Here is a 20,786-nt window from a genome sequence, read left to right as displayed (position 1 = left end):
TGGTTTTTCGAGACAGGGTTTCTCTGTGTAGTCCTGGCTGTCCTGGAACTCACTCTGTAGACCAGGCTGGCCTCGAACTCAGAAATCCTCCTGCCTCTGCCTCCCAAGTGCTGGGATTAAAGGCGTGCGCCACCACCGCCCAGCTGTTTGTTTGTTTCTTAAGTATATGAATTTAAAAAAAAATCTTTCTCTTGGCAGAATGTCAGAGATAGAAATGGTTTTAATGATAAAGACAAAACAAAAAGAAGTATTAATTACTCTTCTCAGTGGCACTTTGCACACTTCACATCTTAGCACCTGCCTGTTGCTTTGCACTTCAGAGCCGAGCCTTTCTCTTCGGCTTTCAGTTGGCTAGTGCAACGCGGCAACATCCCTGGTGGTCTCTCTTCCTATAGCCCTTGCCTCCACAGGTGTCTATTAGACTGTTTTGTAGAGACCTCAACCCAGACTCCAGGCTCTAGGTAGATCCTTCAGGAATGGCTGAAAAAGTTACTATAACAACTTCTGTCCCATCAAAGACTGCTGTGGCAGATGTTCATTAAATAGTTTCTGACATGAGCGTTGCCACTGTGGAAGGTGGTCCCTGGACATTCTGGGATCTCTTACCTGGTGAAGCAGGCCTGGTGCACACACTGTCTGACTGGCCGATGGACAGAATACAGTCTTGTACAAGCAAACTTCTCAACCCGGCACTCTGCTCAACACAAAATAACAGGAATGTTCAAATAGAAATAATACAGATATTAAGGTTTAAAGGTCTGGGTGAAGGGAGACAGAATGGGGGAAGATGGGGTAGTCATACAAAAATCAGTGTATTTGGGGGCATGTCTTTCTTGCTTGCCAAAAACAGATGGAGAGGAAGCTAACTCACATGAAATTTAGGTAATTTCCTACCTGGCAGCAGAAGTGGGTAAAATAATCTTTGAGTAGTCATCTAGGAAAAAATATTAGTCTTTCTAGGACTATTCAGGTATCAACATGAAACATGTTGCTGAAGTCTGATGGTCTCGTTCTGAGGAATGAGAATTCTCAGGTACAGCTCTCTGCTCTGTTCTCAGCTGTAGCTACAGGTCAGAATTAGCAACAAGTTCCAAGAACCCATGTTAACCATCATGTCCACGGTAACATGGAGTCTGCACTCAAACTTATTTATTTTCTTATTCATTAATCACCAAATAAAATCCAAAGGTAGTTTAGGGAGAGGGCGGTTGGAGGATCAGTCAATGGTGGCTGTTTCTTTTCCCTGTGACTTTTAGGATAGAAGACCATTTATAAAAGAAAGACGATGGACTTGGGGAAGTAATGAGTCTAATATTCTTCAAAAAACAAGGAGGCAAAGACTCTATAGGAAGAAAAGCTCAAGAAAATATACGTATAAAAACGATCATAGGGCTGGAGAGATGGCTCAGCAGTTAACAGCACTGGCTGCTCTTGCAGAGGTCCTGAGATCAAGTCCCAGCACCCACAGGGCAGCTCACATCTGTTTGTAACTGTAGTCCTGTGGGATCTGATGTCCTGTCATGGTGTACAGATGTACATGCAGATGAAACACCCATGCACATAAAGTACAGAAAAAATAAATCTTAGAGAGAGACACAAGACAGACAGACAGACAGACAGACAGACAGACAGGTGAGGGGGTCACGCAGGCACTCGGGCACGCACATGTGCGCGCGCGCGCGCGCGCACACACACACACACACACACACACACACACACACACACACAGCATACAGGGTTGGAGAGAGGAATTAGTGGTTAAGACACTGGCTGCTCTATACCTGTTCACAGCTCCCACACCAGTCCCAGTGAATCTGACGCCATCTTCTGGTCACAAGCACTGCATGCATGTAGTCCCCACAGACACCCATTCAGACAAAACACCCATGCACATAAAATAATTAAGTAAATACATAAATAATAATAACCATACCTCCAGTAGTATTTTTGTCTCCAGCTGTGGCTGGAAGGTAGAAATTTTATTCAGTTATTAACAATTCTACAAGTCATCACCTCTGTTACTACCATATGGTTCACTCGGACCCAATCAGGATCCTCAGAAATAAGGAACAAAGGAATTTCGGATTCTTAGTAACTTCTAGAAGGAGATCCACATCAGGCTGATTTCAGCCCCACAACAAAGAGACTTAGGAATTGAGAAGGAATCCTGGCTTTCACCTTTCTCTAGTGGAGAGTTGAGGGATTTGTTGAATTAAAAGTATCATTAGTGAAAAGAAATCACAGAGGTGCCCACCTAAATTTAACCCCAGCACCCGGAAGCAGAGATGGGTGGATCTCTATCAGTGTAAGGCCAATTTGGTCTCTATAGAGCTCTAGGGCAGCCAGGACTGCTAGTGAGACCCCGCCTCAATGAAACAAAACAAATCCAGAAAGTTTTTCTTTTCTTTTCTTTTCTTTTCTTTTCTTTTCTTTTCTTTTCTTTTCTTTTCTTTTCTTTTCTTTTCTTTTTAAAGTTATGGGAGGTCTTCCTATTTGTCTTAGACTGGTTTCAAATCCCTGATTCTCCTGCCTCAGCCTCTCAGGTGGCTGGGATTACACATAGATACCACTACACTCAGCAGTAAGCAAAAATTATTAGAAATATAAAACAAAGGGCCTGGTACCCAGAAGACTGCTCCTAAAACTGAGCAGAGACAGATGTTCTGTAGATGCTCCCCCTCCCACCCCCAAAAAGGTCTCTTCTCCATGAGACGAGATACGGAATCACCTCCACTTTGACGAGAGGTTTGGGTAAAGAATATAAGGGGCCAGGCTCATAGCCCAAACTGACCAAGGTGTAAGACTGACATGTGCTTAGTTTACAGAAAGGAATTAAAGCAGCAAGGAATCATGAGAGCGGGAGAGTCTTCTGGGAGGACGTCACTGGTGAGCCAATAATAGAAAGAAGAGCAGGGATAGGCCAGATAATCTCATCTGCTGCACGATTTCTTTCTTTCTTTCTCTCTCTCTTTCTTTCTTTTTATTTGAAAAACATTAAGCTTTGTTTTTATTTTATGTGTATGAGCGCTCTGCCGGCATGTGTTGCTGTATACCTAATGTGTGTGCAGTGCCTGAGGAGGCCAGAAGGGGGTCACTGTACTCCCCACCCCTACCCGGAAGACTGTAGGGAGTTACAGATGGTTGTAAGCCACTATGTGCATGCGGAGACTAGAACCCAGATCTCTCTGGAAGAGATCTCAATCACTGAACCATCCCTCAAGCCCCTACTGTATGTTTTCAGACACATCCCTGTGCCAGTTAATTCTCAATCCTGTGTTGTCTAATTCGGACCTCGTTCCTGAAGCACAGAATACACAGGTCTAACCGTTATCTCGTGTGGGTTATTGCCCTTCTGGAAGATTCTTCTAATTCAACAAACCATTACCAGCTAGAGTTACTCTTCAGTTGAACGGCATCACTAGCCACCCAGCATGCCTGGGAACTGGCTGTCATGGTTCCTCCACCACACAGCTGACATTTTACTCCCGTTTCGTGGCCCCTGCTCAGGCCATCCTTCCCTAGGACTACTGCTTCTGAGCTCATGGCTGATTGTGGTTAAATCCCTTTGCTTTCTGGCCCCACAAATCAGGAGCAGAAGTGGACTGGAGTAATGAAAGTGACGGTGGAGAATGATCTTCCCTGTGCTCAAAACAGATTAAAACCTTCTCTTCCCTAAGGCTTCCTCCCAGGCTTTCATTCCCACCCTAAGCCTTTAAGGGAGTCCCCTCCTACCCATGTGATTGGCTCTCCTATTTGTCTTTCAAGAAAAACATCCAATCAGTGGAACCCTGCCGCATACTCAAGAAGACTTCCTGTCTTCCACAGCTTCCCTTTGCGCTATAACCCCACTGACAGATCGTCTTTTGTAGGGACGTGGAGCCACACAGATACTGTTGTCTATTGGACAAAAAAAGATACCTGGCGGAAGAAATTCACTTTTGTTCGCTTTTAAGTTTATGACACATGGCAGCTGCCTTTCAAAAACTCTTTGTTAAAAGCGACCCAGGAAGCTGGATATGGTGGCACGCACCTTTCACCCCAGCATCCAGGAGGCAGAGGCAGGTGGGTCCCTGTGAATCTGAAGACAGCCTGGTCTACGGAGTGAGTTTCAGGCCAGCCAGGGATACAGAGAAACATCCTTTCTCAAAACAAAAAGCAATGACCACCAAATATAACCTAGGAATAGGACGTGCAGTTCAGTGTAGGGCACTTGCCTAGCTTGCACGAGGTCCAGCTCCATCCCTAGAAACAGCACCAAGAAGTCTAGCCTCTACCTCCTTTCCTTCCTTCCTATTTCTTGTTCTCTAAAGAGCCCAGTTTCCCCCGTGTGCCGCCCTCTGCTTTGCCCTTCACCCTGGTTTGCAGATTTATCTTGCCTTTACCCAGTGAGTCTTGGAAACATTGAAGTATCTTGTCTCGGAATTTTGTATGCCAAACTGCTTGAAAGGGTTCAAACCTGCCATAGATTTAAAATAAATGGCCAGAAGGGTGTATTATACAAACTGTAGGTCTGTTTAAGATATTCCAGCAGCTGCCTTCCCTTCCGTATGGGCTCTGGAGAAAGCCCAGAGTGGCCCTGGCGGCCCTGGGATCCCAGATCTGAACTCACCCAGGTCATCTGTGGAAGGTGTGATATCAGCCAGAGCTGAAAAGGCACAAAACAGTAGAATGTGAGAAGGGCCTTGAACTGCAAGGGAAAGGTGGAGCAGCGGGGAGCAAGGCGATATCGGAGCGGGGCAAACATGCCCAGGGAAGGGCAGTATTTGGAATAATTGGGGACATTTTGGAACGAATATTACTGCTCTTATACATACTTATCTTTGGACATGTTTAATATATAGGTCTTTTTAAAAAATGTGCTTTGGTGGTTTGCTCGCACACATGTCTGTGTGAAGGTATCAGATTCCTTGCAACTAAAGCTACACACAGTTGTGCGATGCCTTCTGGATGCTGGAATCAAACCTGGGTCCTTTGGAAGGACAGCCGGTGTTCTTAACTGAGCCACCTGTCCAGCCCCATAAAGTCTTATTTTAGCTGTTCATTCACACTGTTCTCTCTTTTTATTTTACATTCATTTGTTTATTCTGTGTATGCCCACATGTACACAGATGTGCGTGCACATGTCACAACACATGTATGTAAAGGACAGAGGACAGTTTTCGCAAGTCTGTTCTCTCCTTCTACCATGGCAAATTAAGTTTCTTGGGCATAGTAGCAAGCACCTTTCCACACTGATCCACCTTGTTAGCCCCACTCCTTCCTTTCAGATAACTAGCAAACTTCCTTCTCATTTTGATATCACTGCTAGCCCTTGATCCCACAACCATGTTTTTCCAGAGCTAGAAATACAGGATTAACTCAGGAGCTGGAATAAATGTCATCAATATTCCAAGATCACGCTACTTCTTAAGAACTTTTGTAAGTATCACCTGTATCATCTGTAGAAGGGTCATTCACCAGATCTGCAGAGACACAAAACGGGATGGGAAGTGAATAGTTAGGGTTAGAGCCGCAGGATATGGAGCTGATTAGCTAAAAGAGGGGAGGACTGGAATAAAGCCACATGGACTCAGGCAAACTAGCTTCAGGGACTATCCCTGAGAGAAACGGAGAAGATAGTAAGGCTGGGAAGGTTTGGACTGATGGTGGCCACTAAAAAAGTCAAAAGGGTGCTGTGTCACCTTTTCTCTGGACAGACATCACCCTCAACCCTTTCCATCCCCAGTGGTGGTAAGTGGTAAGTGGTAAGTGGTGGTAAGTGGTAAGTGGTGGCAAAGCAGGCTGACTTACTAGGGTCGTCTGTGAATGTCTCAGTCACATCATCTGAAAAAAAAACAGAACAGATTTTCTGGGCATCTCTCCCTTCCACTTACGAGGAGTGAAACTGTCTAGCACAGCACCCAAGGCTCAGCTCTAATGAGCCCCCACACCTGATTATGTTGGGGAATTGAATCCAGGGCTTTGCAGATCGGGTAACCACATTACCAGCTGGGCTACAGTTCCAGCCCTGAAGTAACTCCTTAAAGCAAAATATCAACAGCATTATGACCACTTTTATTTTGAGACAGGATCTTGCTTGGAAGCCCAAGCTTACTTGAAATTCAAAATCCTACTGTCTTAGTCTCCCAGATGCTGGGATTATAAGTGTGAATTCACTCAGGCTTGACTGATATGGTAGTGGTGTGTGTGTGTGTGTGTGTGTGTGTGTGTGTGTGAAACTGGTGAGTAACCCGAGCTTCACACATGCTAAGCACAGTTTCTAACAGGCTAATGTGTATATTCTAATATGTCTGGCTCAAAAAGTGCATATTTATATTATACACGTTAAGGTGTACAATGTGATCTTTTGATATACATGTATAAAGTGAAATAATTACTGTAATCAAGTAGTCAGATTAATGTACTCAGCTCCTCACACAGTTACCTTTTGTATATAGGAGGTAATAATGATATTTAAAATACTATATTGAGGAAATATTCCATTTGTAGCTGTAGTTTAGAATCAAAACCCACTTTTCCCCACTAGAGGTCAGCAAATTCATGTAATTTGCTTTGCTTTTTTTTTTTTTTTTGGCTCATTTTCTCAGGCTTCAAATTCTAGATCAGATTTTCCCCAACCCCTACTTTAGCAATAGTTTCTTTAGAAAATGTTTATTAAGCCAGACATGGTGACACTCACCCAAGGATTGCATAGTTAAAAAACTGTCACCCATCTTCCAGAATGCTTTTTGGTTGGTTAATTGGTTTTGTTTTATTTTATTTTTGAGATAGGGTAGCTCTATGTAGCTTTAGCCATTCCAGAACTCACTATATAACCAGGCAGGCTGGCCTAGAACTCAGAAAGATCCTCCTGGCTCTGCTGGTAGCAAAGGTGTCTGCCACCGAGCCTGGCCTCAGAATGGTTCAGAAAGGAGAAAGGTTACAGGATGCCTGAAAGTAAAAAAAAAAAACGCGCTTAAAGGCATCATTTAGAGGCTGGAGCTGACACAGCATTGCTGTGCTATTCAGACCCCATCTCAGAACCAGAGTCATTTTTTAGATATAAATGCTGGCTATGACAAAATGATCTGAAGCCCCAGCATAGTCCACGATCCTCCTTGGGAGCCAGCACTGAACTCTGGGAGTAAGGAATTCCATCTCTCCTCCTGGCCCTTGTGGGGCTCATGCCTGTAAATTCAGCACTTGGCTGGTGTGTGTGTGTGTGTGTGTGTGTGTGTGTGTGTGTGTGTAGATCAGAAGTTTAAGGTCAGCTCAGGAGAGACATTGTATAAGAGATGGGAGGGGGGAGAGAGAGATAAGAGGGGGAGAGGAGGAAGGAAGGAAGGAAGGAAGGAAGGAAGGAAGGAAGGAAGGAAGGAAGGAAGGAAGAAACCTGAAATTCCCCTTGTAGCTTAGGGGCTTATATTGGTTATTCCCCATTTTATGTCCAAGAATTATGGGCTGGAGAGATGAGCGCTCAGCAGTTTACAGCACTTGTTCTTGCAGAGGACCTGCACTCAGTTCCCAGCACCCACACGGCAGCTCACAATCATTTCTATTTCAGTTCCAGGGGATCCATTGGGTTTTGTTTTGTTTTGTTTTAATCTGTGTGTGCGTGCACCTGAGGCACATCCTTGGTGCACGGCATATATTCAGACAAGGCACTCATACACAAAAATAAATAAATGTAAAAAAAAAGTTTAGAGAAAGGGTTAATTGATTTAAAATTTTCTTATTTATATGAGTGCTTTACCCTGTATGTATGGCTATGTACCATATGTGTGCCCTATACTAAGGAGGCCAGAAGAAAGCTTTGGTTCTGCCCAGAACGCAAGCATCCCAGGCTGGCCTTGAACTCCCTATAACTCTTAGAGGCTACCTCAATTACCACACTCGCCTTGAACAAGTTTTGATAAAAGAAGTCCATGTCTGTCTATTTCCAGGGGCTATTTGAAAAAAAAAATACTGACTGGGATCATAGTAGTGGCTGTGAAGGGGAGGTAGGCCTTCCTCCGGGTGGACCTCAATCCTTCAGGATCCAGCCTTAGAGGCTAGACCACATTCCAGTCTAGCCACACACAGAAAAGCAGTGAGATCACAGGGGAACAGTTGGGAGTTGTGTGATGGCTGGCAGTGAGACTGCAGGGCTGGCTCCCCAGTGTCTGGATCAATCTCAGTTTGAAGAACTCTTCATGAATAACCGTCTAAATGTTCCCTTTAGGGCTGGAACGTCACTGAAAAGGAATCTCAGGACAGTTGCACCAGAATTCTGCTGGAAAGTCACAACTCAGGACCGGTCCTTAGCCGGCTTAGAGAAGCCAGCTCAGGCGTCAGTTTTGCTTTTATTACTGATAACATCTGTGGGCTCAGACACTCAGATCTGAGTATAATCATAAAAGAAAGGAGAAAGGGTTTTAGTTTCTTTTTACTTTTCTTTTTAGACAAGATCTCACTGCATAATCCTAGTCTTGGATTGAAACTCCCTTTATAGATCAGGCTAGCTGGGACGCAAAGATCTGCCTCTCTTTGCCTCCTGAGTGCTGGGATTAAAGGTGTGTGCCATCACCACCCAGCTTTGTATTTAGTTTTTGTTTTTCAAGACAGGTTTCTCTGTGTTGCCCTGGCTGTACTCACTTGATAGACTAGGCTGGCTTCAGACTTAGCTCTCCACTTGCCTCTGCCTCCCAAGTGCTGAGACTAAAGGCATGTGCTACCACTGCCTGGTTCAACTGGCATTTTAAAAATGAATTAAGGTAGGTATATCAGAATGCACTGTGCTTTGCAAGTATATATCATTGTTTTATAATGTTTCTGTTTTTCATATGGTCCTAGTATGTGTTTATTCCTGTAGGTACTGGTACAAAAGATTAAAATATAGAGATAACTGTGAAGGTGCATGCCTTTAATCCCAGCACTCAGAAGCCAGAGGCAGGTGGATATCCATGAGTTCCAGGACAGCCTGGTTTACAAAACAAGTTCTAGAACAGCCAGGGCTACACAGAGAAATTCTGTCCCATCACTTTCCACCCTGCCTTTGCATTCTAGTTTTCTGATGTTATGTGATAGAATAGTGTTTTCTGGAGGCTAAATGTATAGGTCAGTGATAGAGTATTCTAGCATTTGTGTGGCTCTGAGTTTAGTCCTTGGTATCATAAAAGATAATAAAGAAATACAACAGGGTTCCCTGGTCAGTAAGGAAAGAAAGGTATAGGAGATGTAAGGCTCTTGCCTAATATGTAAAGACCTGAGCTCAGTTTTCAAGATTGCAGATTATAAACCCAGCATGGCGGCACACAGTTTTAATCCCAGTACTCAGGAGGCAGAGGCAGGAGAATCTCTGAGTTTGAGGCCAGCCTGGTCTACAGAGTGAGTTCTAGTACATCCAGGGCTACACAGAGAAATCGTGTTGCCAAAAACAAACAAACAAACAAAAAACCAAAAGAACGAAGAAAGATTGCAGATAATAATGTTTCCAATAAGGATTGATTGGTGCTGTCTAGAATGTTTCCAATAAGGATTGATTGGTGCTGTCTAGAATGTTTCCAATAAGGATTGACTGGTGCGGTCTAGAGTGAGGTAGAGGAGAAAGAAAGGGAGAGGTTGGCATAGAAGGCATCTTAGGACAGATGTTTCAGTGAGACCAGGTTTATGAATGGGATGACGCGATGGATTGTGGGTACTACTGAAGGGATTGTGGGTACTACTGAAGTTGATTCCACTTTTTACACCTTGGCAGTGTAGCTCTCTGTCCTAGAACACATTTTGTTTGCTTGTTTGTTTTATTTTTTGAGACAAGGTTTTTCTATGTAGCCCTGGCTGTCCTGAAATTCACTCTGTAGACCAGGCCAGCCTCAAACTCAGAGATTCTCTGCCTCTGCCTCTTGAGTGCTGGAATTAAAGGCATGTGCCACCATCACCTGGCAAAATGTGTAGTCCAGGCTGGCCTCGAACCTATGATCCCCATGCCTCTGTCTTCTTCAGCAAATCCTACCAGCATGCACCATTACACCAGCTCTAGAACAGATTCTTGTCTGTTTGTCTTACATATCCCTGGCTGGCCTTGAACTCAGTCTGCTTGCTGCCACTCCTTGAGTGCTGGGATTAAGGCATCTGTCATTGCCTGGCCCCAAAACAGATTCTCAACTCATACTGTTTTATATCATCCTGTCAAGAACCCCAATTGAACCCATAGGAAAGACTTTACCTACCTCCTCGTTGACCACTGACCCCTAGGGGTAACCAGTCTGTCAAAAAGAAAGAAAATGGATATAACTCCAGCCTTTTCCACCATGACACTTTTATGAGTGAACCAGAACACAATTGGAGATATCGTTGCGTATTATCCTTGTGATTTGTCCTTATATATTTCCACACAAGACCACAAGGCAATGAACAAAACTAATCAAGTATTAGAAACCACTCCAGAAAGACAAGTTATGGAGCACAAAGCCCACTGTTGTTCTGCTCTGACTCAGGTCCCACTCGTGATCTCATTCCCAAGAAGGGCTGTGGTCCACAGAGGAACCCAGCAGGCTCTCTAGCCTGTCCTGCCCAGGCCCACAGCCCCTGAGTCAGCTGCACCACTGGGCAAGTCAGGAGAGCTGCACTGTGGGTCTGCATCTGGCAGAAAGAGGAACGGGAATACAGTAATGTGTCTTCAAAGTCCAAGATTGCTTTCTATGGCCAGTTCTTGAGCTGAATTCTATGCTACCTGTGAAGACTGCTCTTCTTTTGTGTGTGGGTGTAACACATACTTCTCTCATATATGTAAATCTTTGTGTGTCTGTCGGGGCAAGTGTTAGGTGGTCTTTCCCTCAAGGGTTTTGAGGTGGTCCCATTTCCAAATAGGTGGTCTCTATATGTGTGTGTAACTTCTTGTTCCTTTAGTATTTGCTGAGTCATATATCTATATGCAACTCTCTTTTAGGAATTAATGAGTGCTTGTATTGTAATTTCACATTATCTTAACCACCCTCAAACTCAAAGCTAATTCTCACCACCTGCAGTACTTCTGTGTCAACACACTCCATCTCTTGCCACGCCCCCTCAGTATTAGCCCCTCTCCCATAATCCATAGCCCTATGCCACGCCCCTTCACTCAGCCTCCCTCAAACCCATAACCCTATCCCACACCCCTTCACTCTCAGCCCCCCATCTAACCCATAGCCCCATGCCACACCCCTTCGCTCTCAGCCCCACCTCCATCTAACCCATAGCCCCATGGACATGGCAGAACCAAGAATCTGATGTGTTAGGGAGAAAATCAAGGCAGAGAGAGACTCACCAGAGGGAATGCTGAGTGCCATGACAAGCAGCAAGGCCTTCTGCCCAAAGAACAGCATATCTAGGAGAGGGGTCGGGGATGGGGGAGAAGCAGAGACCATGATGCTGGAAGACGGCAACATCTCACTTCCGAAGAAAGATGTCTTGCATCCCCCTTTCTCTTTTTCGCCCCAGAAACTTTGTTTTCTCTTTACAACTCAAACCCTTCCTTATCTCTCATCCAACATTCATGTCTCTCCGACAGTCATGACCATCGTTCTACAGAAAATGTTTTTTTGAGTCGTTTAATTATGTTGTCCAGGTTGGTCTTGAAGTCCTGGGCTCACTCCACTTCCACCAACTCCCACTCCTGCCGCCCCCTCCCTCCTTCTCAACCCACTGTGTAGCTGGAAATGTTGGCATGTGACCTTTGGTATTCTAATTAAGCCGTCCTTGGTCCTGTCCCATAGCCTCTTTCTCTCCTCATATCTAACGTACCTGTGGCGTGTCTGTCTGTGTCTTCTCATATATCATCTGCTCATCGTGGTGTTCCTTCACTTTTAAATTCCAAGCACAACTAGGAGAGGGCTCAAGTCTACGTCAGGGACACTCTCCACCCTTTAGTACACACATGCACATGCAGGCACTCACAGACATTCCCACTATATAGTTTTGTAAACAACTCACTGTCTACAGCACTGCGCTCTGTCCTCGGTGGCCTCTGGCTGTTGAATCTGTCTGTCCTTCTCACGCTTCTCTGCTGTTCTACTTGGGCTGGAGAATAAGATGAACACAGCCACACCCTTGGAAAGACTTCACTTTTGGCCTATTCTGAAACAATGAGGGGGGGGAGAGCCAGGAGGGGGGAGAGGAGGGAGGGGGGCAGGCTAGAGGCTTAGAAAGCAGTGCTACAATGTTACAATAAGGTTGGAATGAGAAGGGAGATGGGAATTTGCAGTCATTCACACCCTCATTCCAAAGGTTATGACCACACTGGAGAGGGAGCTCGCTGCTCCCTCGAAGGGCCGTCAAGCCCTCATCTGCCCTCCTCCCATCAGTCCACTTTCCCTCACACTGCCAGGCCCAGCTTGCCTTTCTTCCTTGGGTTCCTGTTTAACTCTCCCCGCTGGCATGTGCCCCCGAATCTCACCAGACTCTGTTTCTCTCTCCCTGGCATTCTTCTGTATTTGACTCATTACTCGGTCTCTCTCTTCTCCTTTCCTTCTCTTCCCTCTTCCCCAATCTTCGCCTCTTCCCTCCTCTCCTTTGTTTGAGTTAGGATTGCCCGGGTTGGCCAGGCTGACTGTAAACTCCCTATGCTGCCAGTGTAAGGATGTGCTTGAATTGCTGATCCTCCTGCCTCCACCTCCCAGGCATGTGCCACTTTGTCTAGTTTGTGGAGTGCTGGGGATTAAACCCAGGGCTTCATGTCTTCCAGACAAGCATCCCATTGAGATACATTCCCAGCCCCTGTCTTCCTGGCTGGCCTGGAACTGGTTATGTAGACCAGCTAGCCTCCAACTGTGGTTTTCCTCCTACCTGAGCTTTCCAGGTACTAGGATTAGAGGCTTGCGCTCCCATATCTCTGGTCTTCATTTGTTTGATATTTTATATAGTACCTAATGTACATGTTTCTACTAATACAACTTCATGTTTAAAAGACTAAGAATCTCCCTTTTTATATTTGAATCATCCTAACACTAAACATCTTTTGAAAAAAACAAAACCAAAAAAAAAAAAAAAAAACCTTTCACTTGGAAAACAACAATGAGAAGATGGGTGAAACAAAACAGAACTTCCTTTCATACAGGTGATATGAGGGCTTAATTCACTTTTCTTTTTAAAAGTCTCTGAAAATATCAGGGTGGTGGCACATGTCTTTAATCCCAGCACTTGGAAAGTGAGGCAAGTGGATCTCTGAGTTCAAAGCCAATGTGGTTTATAGAGTGAGTTCCAGGAAGGACAGCCAGGGCTATACAGAGAAACCTCGCCAAAAAAAAAAAAAAAAAAAAAAAAAAAAAGGAGGTGGGGGAGATCTCTGATGGAGCTGGCAAGGTGGCAGCCCTCTAGAGGCAGAGACAGGAAGGTCTGAGGCCAGCTCTGTCTGCTGTTGAGGTTTGGACTGTTGTTATGTATTGTAATGCTAAATTCTGTACCAAAAGGTTTAGGCCTATGAGTGAATTCTCATATTTATGAGCTTTTGTTGTGCAAACCTTGTTCCTTAATTTAAAAACTATTGGTTAAATAAAATTGGCTACAGCCAGTTACTGGAGGGATTACAAGTAGGTGGGTTTTGAGTTACCTGGTTGAGAGAAGAGAGAAGGAGTGGAGAGACCAGGAGGAGAAGGAGGAAGAAGGAGAAAGAAGGAAGAGGAGAGGGGGAGTGGGGAGACAGACCCTGAGCATGCGGCCTGGAGAAACAGAAAGTATTTGGGGTACACCCCTGGGGAGGTAGCCAGGCCTACCTAGTTAGAAGACTAGATTAGGGGTTACCCCCAGTAATCGTCAAAGCCAAATAAAAGAACCATAGTTTGAGTCTCATTTATTTGAAAGCTAGACGGGGATATGTTTAAATTGGTTGTACTACAGTCTGCATAGGGAGCTCCAGGACAGCCTGGACTACACAGAGAGGCCCTGTCTGAAAGCCTCAAAATAAACGAACAGATGCCCTGAAGACAAAAAAAGCAGCTTAAAATCTAATTAGGATGAATGGAAAGGTTGCTTACTACACTGCTGTCTCTGGCACCATTCTCTCTCGCTTCTTGTCTTGAAGAGGGAAGGCTCTTCTGTGTCTCTGCCATCTCTTGCTCTTCTCCTTGCTACCATTACCACCACATTCTCTTCGTCTTCCCTGGAACAGCTCTGTGCCTTCAGCACCCCCCCCCCACCTCCCATCCCCAGCATAGGCAGGTCTGTTTCTCTTTCTGTCCCCTTGAAATCTTTGACCGGTTGACTTCTCTCTGTTTGAGGGTTCTTTCTGCTCCTCTAAGGTTTTGTTTTATTTCCCTTGCTGCTTCCTCACACGTTCTTTTCCCCCCTTCGTTCCTCTGGCAAAGTCAACCCTGTGCTTCAAGAGAAGAGGTGTAAATCTTCTCTATGTGTCTGGGCGTCCAAGTCACAGGAAAACTTCTGTAAGTACCCCATCTTTCTTCAGGAGATGTGGTCGTGGCACTTTCTGATTGTGTCTTCCTTGGTGGTCTTGTTTAGTGTGACATAACCTCTGCTTTGCTTCCTTTCCTCAAGGAGTATTGTCAGGTTGTGTGTTTGTACTGGGGGGAGGAGGTTGTTTCTCTACAAACATTTTTGTAGACGGGAAACCATCAGACACATTGATTTGTTTTATTTTCTTTTGGAGATAGGGTCTTTCTATGCAGCTCTGGATGTCCTGGAACTCTATGTAGACCAGACTGTCTTTGAACTCCCAGAGATCTTCCTGCCTCTGCTTCTCAAGTGCTGGGACTAAAGGTGTGCACCCCAGTGAGAACACAGCAAATATTGGTCAGTTATATGCTCTGTACAAAGTTCCTCTCATCTGAATATTTGATTTTTGACCTTTATCATCTAGCTGTTCTTCTTTTATGTTATCAAGGGCTGCAGCAGTTGGGAAATCTTTAATATAAACATGGTTTGTTTGTTTTGTTTTTTGGGGTTTTTAAAAAATGTCATTTTTATACTTACCAGTCACTTCAGGTAAGGATCTGCTTGGAGATCTTCTGATTTTAGTTGTTTTCATCAACTTCTGTGAGTTTTGCCCTAGCTTTTCTCAGTGCTTACATGATTAAAGTCATTGTCAGACCCTGTGGTCTTGCCTGTGAATTTTATTATTACTTCCAAAGGTACCCAGGCTTCCTCCAATTTGATCTGTTCTTTTTAAAAATTCATGCTCTGGCTAATTGAAGTCTCTAAAATAATACTCAGTTTGATTTCAGGTTTTGGCCTCTAGAGCAGCCATTTTTTCCCCATTATCTCCATTTGTAGCCACCATGGCTGTCCGTATACTTTCTCACTCTCAAATATCCCTATTCCACAGATGCTGCAGCTTCACACCCAGCGGTATTCCTGGTTGTCCTGGAACTCACTCTAGACCAGGCTGGCCTCGAACTCAGAGATCTACCTGCCTCTACCTCCAAAGTTCTGAGAATAAAGTCATTTGCCACCACCATCCAGTTTTTTTTGTTTTTAAAGACAGGGTGTCAAGCCTGGTGACCCTGATGGTGTAAGACTCTATCGAGCAGAGACTTAGTTTACTGGAGACCCCCCCTGAGTGAACAACGTGAAGACAAATTGCTGCGGAAAGCAAGAGGAATTTTAATGGTCTAGCATGCTGGGGCCATCCTGCATCCCAAAAGGAGAGATAACCCCATACAGCTTGTTCAGCGGACGTTTATACAGTCTCTAGGGGTAGCAGCCGTTAGGCACAATGTGATTGGCAGAACAGTTGTAACTTTTTAAACTGATTGGTCTTTAGGGAATGAGGCGGCAAGGACCTCCCTTGTCTGTGCGTGTCCATGTGCCCTTCCCTCCAACCCGCAGGTCAGTCCCCACCCACTGTGGTCAGAGGAATGTTAATTTAGCCTCCCTTCTGGAGGGGAGGGGTGCCTAAGACCTTTCTCTTCCAGGAGGGGAGGGGTCTGGTGGAATTTTTCTCTTCATTTGCACACGCTTTTAAACCCAGCACTGAGGAGGCAAAAGCAGGCAGATCTCTGAGTTGGAGGACAGTGTTTTCTAGAGTGAATTCCAGGACAGCCAGGGCTACACAGAGAAACACTGTCTCAAAAAACAAATAAACAAAAAAGATATGTTGTCACTATGTAGCCCTGGCTGGCCAGAACACCTGCCTCGGCTTTCCTGAATGCTGGGATGAAGGGGTGTTCCACCCTTCCCAACTCCAGTGTCCAGTTTTTGTCACTTTCTTGACTTTTCCCACTGTAATATCTACTTAGTTTCACATTCAAGAGTGAAGATATCATTTGAGATCTGCCCAAGAGAAAGGCTGAGTGCTTTGGCTCATAAAAAGTTGAGGCGTTTACAAGTCTCCAAATCCTTTTCAAATATGAGGAGCTCCACAAGACAAGTTGGCAGCTAATCATGTCTTTGGTTTTGTGGGTTTTTGATATTGCTGTTTGTTTGTTTGTTTGTTTTGAGACAGGGTCTCACTTTTGTAACTCTGCTAGCCTGAAACTCCATACATAGACAAGGCTGGCCTCGAACTCACAAAGATCTGCCCCTGTTTTTGGTTTTGTTTGTGCTTGTGTTATGAATCTTGGGTTTTGGAATATCGATAACAAAGTGTCACAGGAAGCTTTCCAAAACAGAGAGGCAAGGTCACTTGTCTTATTCTTATCCATTTTTTTTTCCCTCAGGTCGTGTAATATGCAGACACCATGGTGTCTGATCTGGTCATTTGAATGGATTTATATTTGCTTTTTGTGCTGGCCAGTTTTATGTCAGCTTGATATACGAATGAGTCATTTGGAAAAGGGGACTCTCAACCGAAAAAATACCCCCATAAGTTCCACCACCGTAGCCGGGCGGTGGTGGCGCACGCCTTTAATCTCAGCACTTGGGAGGCAGAGGCAGGAGGATTTCTGAGTTCGAGAGTTTGAGACCAGCCTGGTCTACAGAGTAAGTTCCAGGACAGCCAGGGCTACACAGAGAAACCCTGTCTCCAAAAAACCAAAAAACCAAAACCAACCAACCAACCAACCAAACAAACAAACAAACAAAAAAACCAAAAAAAAAAAAAAAAAGAAAAGACCCACCACCAGGCAAGTGTAGTGCATTTTCCTAATTGATGATTGATGTGGGAGGGTCCAGCCTGTTGAGGAGAGTGCCACCTCTGGGCTGGTGGTCCTGGGTGTTCTAAGAAAGCAGGTTGAACAAGCCAGTAAGCAGCACTCCTCTATGGCTTCTGCATCAGCTCTTGTCTCGAGGTTCTGGTCTTGCTTGAGAATCAGCCCTGTCTTCCTTCAACGACCGGACTTTTTATTATCTGAAGTGTAACTTGGAATAAACAGTTTCCTCTCCCAGTTGCTTTTGGCCACTGTGTTTCATCGGGGCAATAGAAACCTTGTCTAAAACACTCCCTGTCATCAAGAAAGTTTTTACTTAAGCACACCAATTATGGATAAACTTGATGTACTGGCAAGTTTTGTGTCAACTTGAGACAATCGAGAGTCATCAAAGAGGAAGGAGCCTCAGCTGAAGAGCATTTTCTTCAGTTAGTGATGGATGGGGGAGGACCCAGCCTATTGTGAGTGATGCCACTCCTGGGTTGGTGGTCCTGGATTCTATAAGAAAGCTGACTGAGCAAGCCATGTGAAGCAAGTCAGTAAGCAGCACCCCTCCATGGCCTCTGCATCAGCTCCTGCTCCAGGTTCCAGCCCTGCTTGAATTCCTGCCCTGACTTCCTCCAAGGATGGATTATGATCTGGAAGTCTTAGCAAAATAAACCTTTTTCTTCCCCCTTTCTCTTGCTTTTTGGTCATGGCGTGTCATTATAGCAGTAGTAACCCTGACTAAGACCCTTGATAAACCTGACTTCCAGAAAGTCAAGTCTAAGAAGCACACCTAAGTCATCTGTGTGCACCTCACGTTGAAGTTGTGGGCTTCCCAGAGAAGCTGGGGAGAGGGAGTGCAGGGAGCTGAGAGTATTAATGAACAGCCTAGGAGGAAGAAGGAATAAATGTGAAACGGAGAGGAGGAGATGGGTGGGTCAGCCTCGTTGGGAGGAAGGGAAACAGTGAAAATAATCAGAAGAAAATGCTGACACACTCCACAAACCCCTTCATGCCCCCAAGGGAGTTAAGGAACCACCCAGATTTAGTGCCTCCAGCAAACCTGCCCGCTAGACCCAGTTCTTGCTGGTAGCCCTGTCTGGAGTTTCTCTTCCCTACTCTGTACATGGCAGAGGCTGGACAACAGAAGTGATTCTGGTCTGGGGAAAGTCAGGAAGGAAGAGGTGGGGATGAGAAACAAATGGAAGAAGATGCAAAGCAGATCTAAGGCATTTGGCAGAGCCCAGTGAGCAATCCTGTTTTCCCTCAGACTGATGAGAAAACTGAACCCAAGCCAATCATCTGGCGGAGACAGCAATGACCTCAATATGCTGGCCTACCCAGAGGCTACATTTGAGGAGAGCCTCCCTGGACTGTAGGAGGGGGTGCTGTCCCTAGGTCCCTGAAGGAAGTCTGAGGCGGGTGCAGTGGAAACAAGAACAAAATGTTCAGGACAAGGCTGTGAGAGAGGGCTCCCAAAGAGAAGCACCTTAGGAGAGAGGAGAGGGGGCAAGGCAGTAAAAGGAGCAGAAATTGCCCCATGCTGTTTGGCTGAATAGACATTTGGGGATCCAGTTTGTGGGCTGGTAAGAGGGTAAGGCACAAAGGGCATGTGTTGGCATGTCGGAAGACCTCAGGTAGATTCTAGGACCCAGATCCTGAAAGCACAGAAACAACTCCTGAAAGTTGTTCTCTCCCATATATGCACACACTTCTGTGCTACTATACACACACACACACACTTTTTTTTTTTAAAGGCAGGATCTCTCATCACTATGTTGACCGGGTGTCCTGGGACCATATTGAAGTCCATGCTGGCCTCAGACCCACCAAGGTCCTGCCTCTGCCTGCAGGGTTCTATGTTCTAGGCCACCAGACCCAATTCTAAGGCATTTTAAAAATCCACTTTGCCGGGCGGTGGTGGCGCACGCCTTTAATCCCAGCACTTGGGAGGCAGAGGCAGGTGGATTTCTGAGTTCGAGGCCAGCCTGGTCTACAGAGTGAGTTCCAGGACAGCCAGGGCTACACAGAGAAACCCTGTCTCGAAAAACCAAAAAAAAAAAAAAAATCCACTTTGTCTTGAACCTTGCTTTGATCTCAGCACTGATGAGGAGATGCAGGTGGATCTTGGAGGTTTGAGGACATTGTGGTGGTCTACACATGCAGAGAGTCCCAGGCTAGGTTAGCCAGCACTATATAGTGTGACCCTATCTTAACAACAAAACAAAAATCCAGTTTGTGCCTGTACTTCATAGCAGGACTCTGTCTTGGTTAAAAAAAGAAAAACAAAACAAAATTATTAAAAATATAAAAGTCCGGCCAGGCAGTGGTGAACAGACTGGAGCTCTCAAATTCCAGATTCTAAAAGAAAGCATAAACCGGGCGGTGGTGGTGCACGCCTTTAATCCCAGCACTTGGGAGGCAGAGGCAGGTGTATTACTGAGTTCGAGGCCAGCCTGGTCTACAGAGTGAGTTCCAGGACAGCCCGGGGCTATACAGAGAAACCCTGTCTCGAAAAACAAAACAAAAAAAGAAAAGAAAAAAAAGTAAAAGTCCAGTTTTAAGCTAGTTTTATTACTTCCCAGTAAACCCCTTTCTCCTTTCTTCCTGCTAAACCCCCTTTTCTCATTTGTTTTCAAGGCTCAAGGTCTCATCTCCAGGTTTGGGGAGCATCAGGCCAATTGTTTTTATTATACTACCAATATATCACTTAATTACTTCAAGCCAGTTGCTATGGGTTTGTTTGTTTGTTTGTTTATTTCGATGGCTTTTTGTTGTTAGGTTTTTTTTTAAAGGATAATTTTGCCTCTCCTTTTTCAGAGCTGAGGACTAAACCCTTGCTAAGCAAGAGATCTACCATTGAGCTAAATCCCCAACCCTTGGTTACCTAAAGTCAGAATTAGCAGCAATGGCTAGCAATGAGCAAATGGTATCTAGGGAGTGTGTGTGTCACACGTGTACATCATGTGTGTGATTGTGCATCATGTGTGCGTGACACAGTGCATCTGGGAGTTAAAGGACAACTTTCAGGTGTCCCCTTCTAGTCTATTCGAGAGATCAGTATCAGATCGCGAGGCTCGCTCTGAACCGCTCCTATGGATTGAATCATTTCACAGTGGCATGTCTCTCATCTTCAAGTTCCACATTCCTAACTGGAGATAAAGCCACCCGGAAGGCTGAGCCAGAAGGACCACCAAGAATTTAAAGTCAGCCTGGGCTACAACAGAGAAACGTACATTGTATTATAGAGGTGTTCCAGGATTTGGTCGTAGGCTTCCCAGTAGCATTTATGGTAGAGACCACTAGGGGGCACTAAGATTCCCTAAGCTTTGGGGGTTTCTGGGAGTGGGAAACAGGGGCGCTATCTTTGATTTCCTCCTTAGACGATTCAACCACAGATTTCCGGTAATAAACTACCAGGGTTTGGAGATGGACTCTCATGTGGTAGGCATCTCATACCTCATACTATCACTCTCACACACAGACCCAGCGGCTAACAAACCCTCCCCGCCCCAAACCAGAACCGACTCCAGTAACTTGTACTGCAGTCTGGTTTAGCGACTTAGAGGACTGGTTCACCTCGACGCCTGTTTCTCTGGGGCAACCATCGTCTTCTTGCACCTGGAAATCTGAACAGACTGCATGGCTGCGGTGGGGCTTGGACCACGTGACTGCCGGTGTGAAGTTACAACTGGAGTAAGCATTTCTTCCTTCCTGTCTTTCCTTCCTTCCTTCCTTCCTTCCTTCCTTCCTTCCTTCCTTCCTTCC

General features: G+C 45.2%; 1 protein-coding gene and 1 pseudogene across 1 annotated transcript in view; both read right to left on the bottom strand.

Annotated features, from left to right (window-relative positions):
- Mfap5 (microfibril associated protein 5) overlaps positions 1 to 11,981 on the bottom strand; it is a 14,190-nt gene extending 2,209 nt beyond the window's left edge. The window contains exons 1-8 of the mRNA XM_028761131.1: positions 11,929 to 11,981; positions 11,264 to 11,323; positions 10,188 to 10,223; positions 5,791 to 5,823; positions 5,430 to 5,462; positions 4,610 to 4,645; positions 1,934 to 1,963; positions 607 to 694 (exon numbers count right to left, since the gene is read on the bottom strand). Of these exons, the coding sequence (XP_028616964.1) occupies positions 607 to 694; positions 1,934 to 1,963; positions 4,610 to 4,645; positions 5,430 to 5,462; positions 5,791 to 5,823; positions 10,188 to 10,223; positions 11,264 to 11,321 (314 nt within the window). The 5' untranslated portion in view covers positions 11,322 to 11,323; positions 11,929 to 11,981. The remainder of the gene's footprint in view (positions 1 to 606; positions 695 to 1,933; positions 1,964 to 4,609; positions 4,646 to 5,429; positions 5,463 to 5,790; positions 5,824 to 10,187; positions 10,224 to 11,263; positions 11,324 to 11,928) is intronic.
- On the bottom strand, positions 11,479 to 15,226 carry LOC114615392 (annotated as a pseudogene).
- Positions 15,227 to 20,786: the final 5,560 nt, after the last annotated feature.

This window comes from Grammomys surdaster, unplaced genomic scaffold (assembly GCF_004785775.1).
Source record: "Grammomys surdaster isolate TR1022 unplaced genomic scaffold, NIH_TR_1.0 126660, whole genome shotgun sequence".
Taxonomy (NCBI): Eukaryota; Metazoa; Chordata; class Mammalia; order Rodentia; family Muridae; genus Grammomys; species Grammomys surdaster.
Note: the sequence above shows the minus strand (reverse complement) of the source record. Positions and strands in the feature narration are given on the sequence as shown.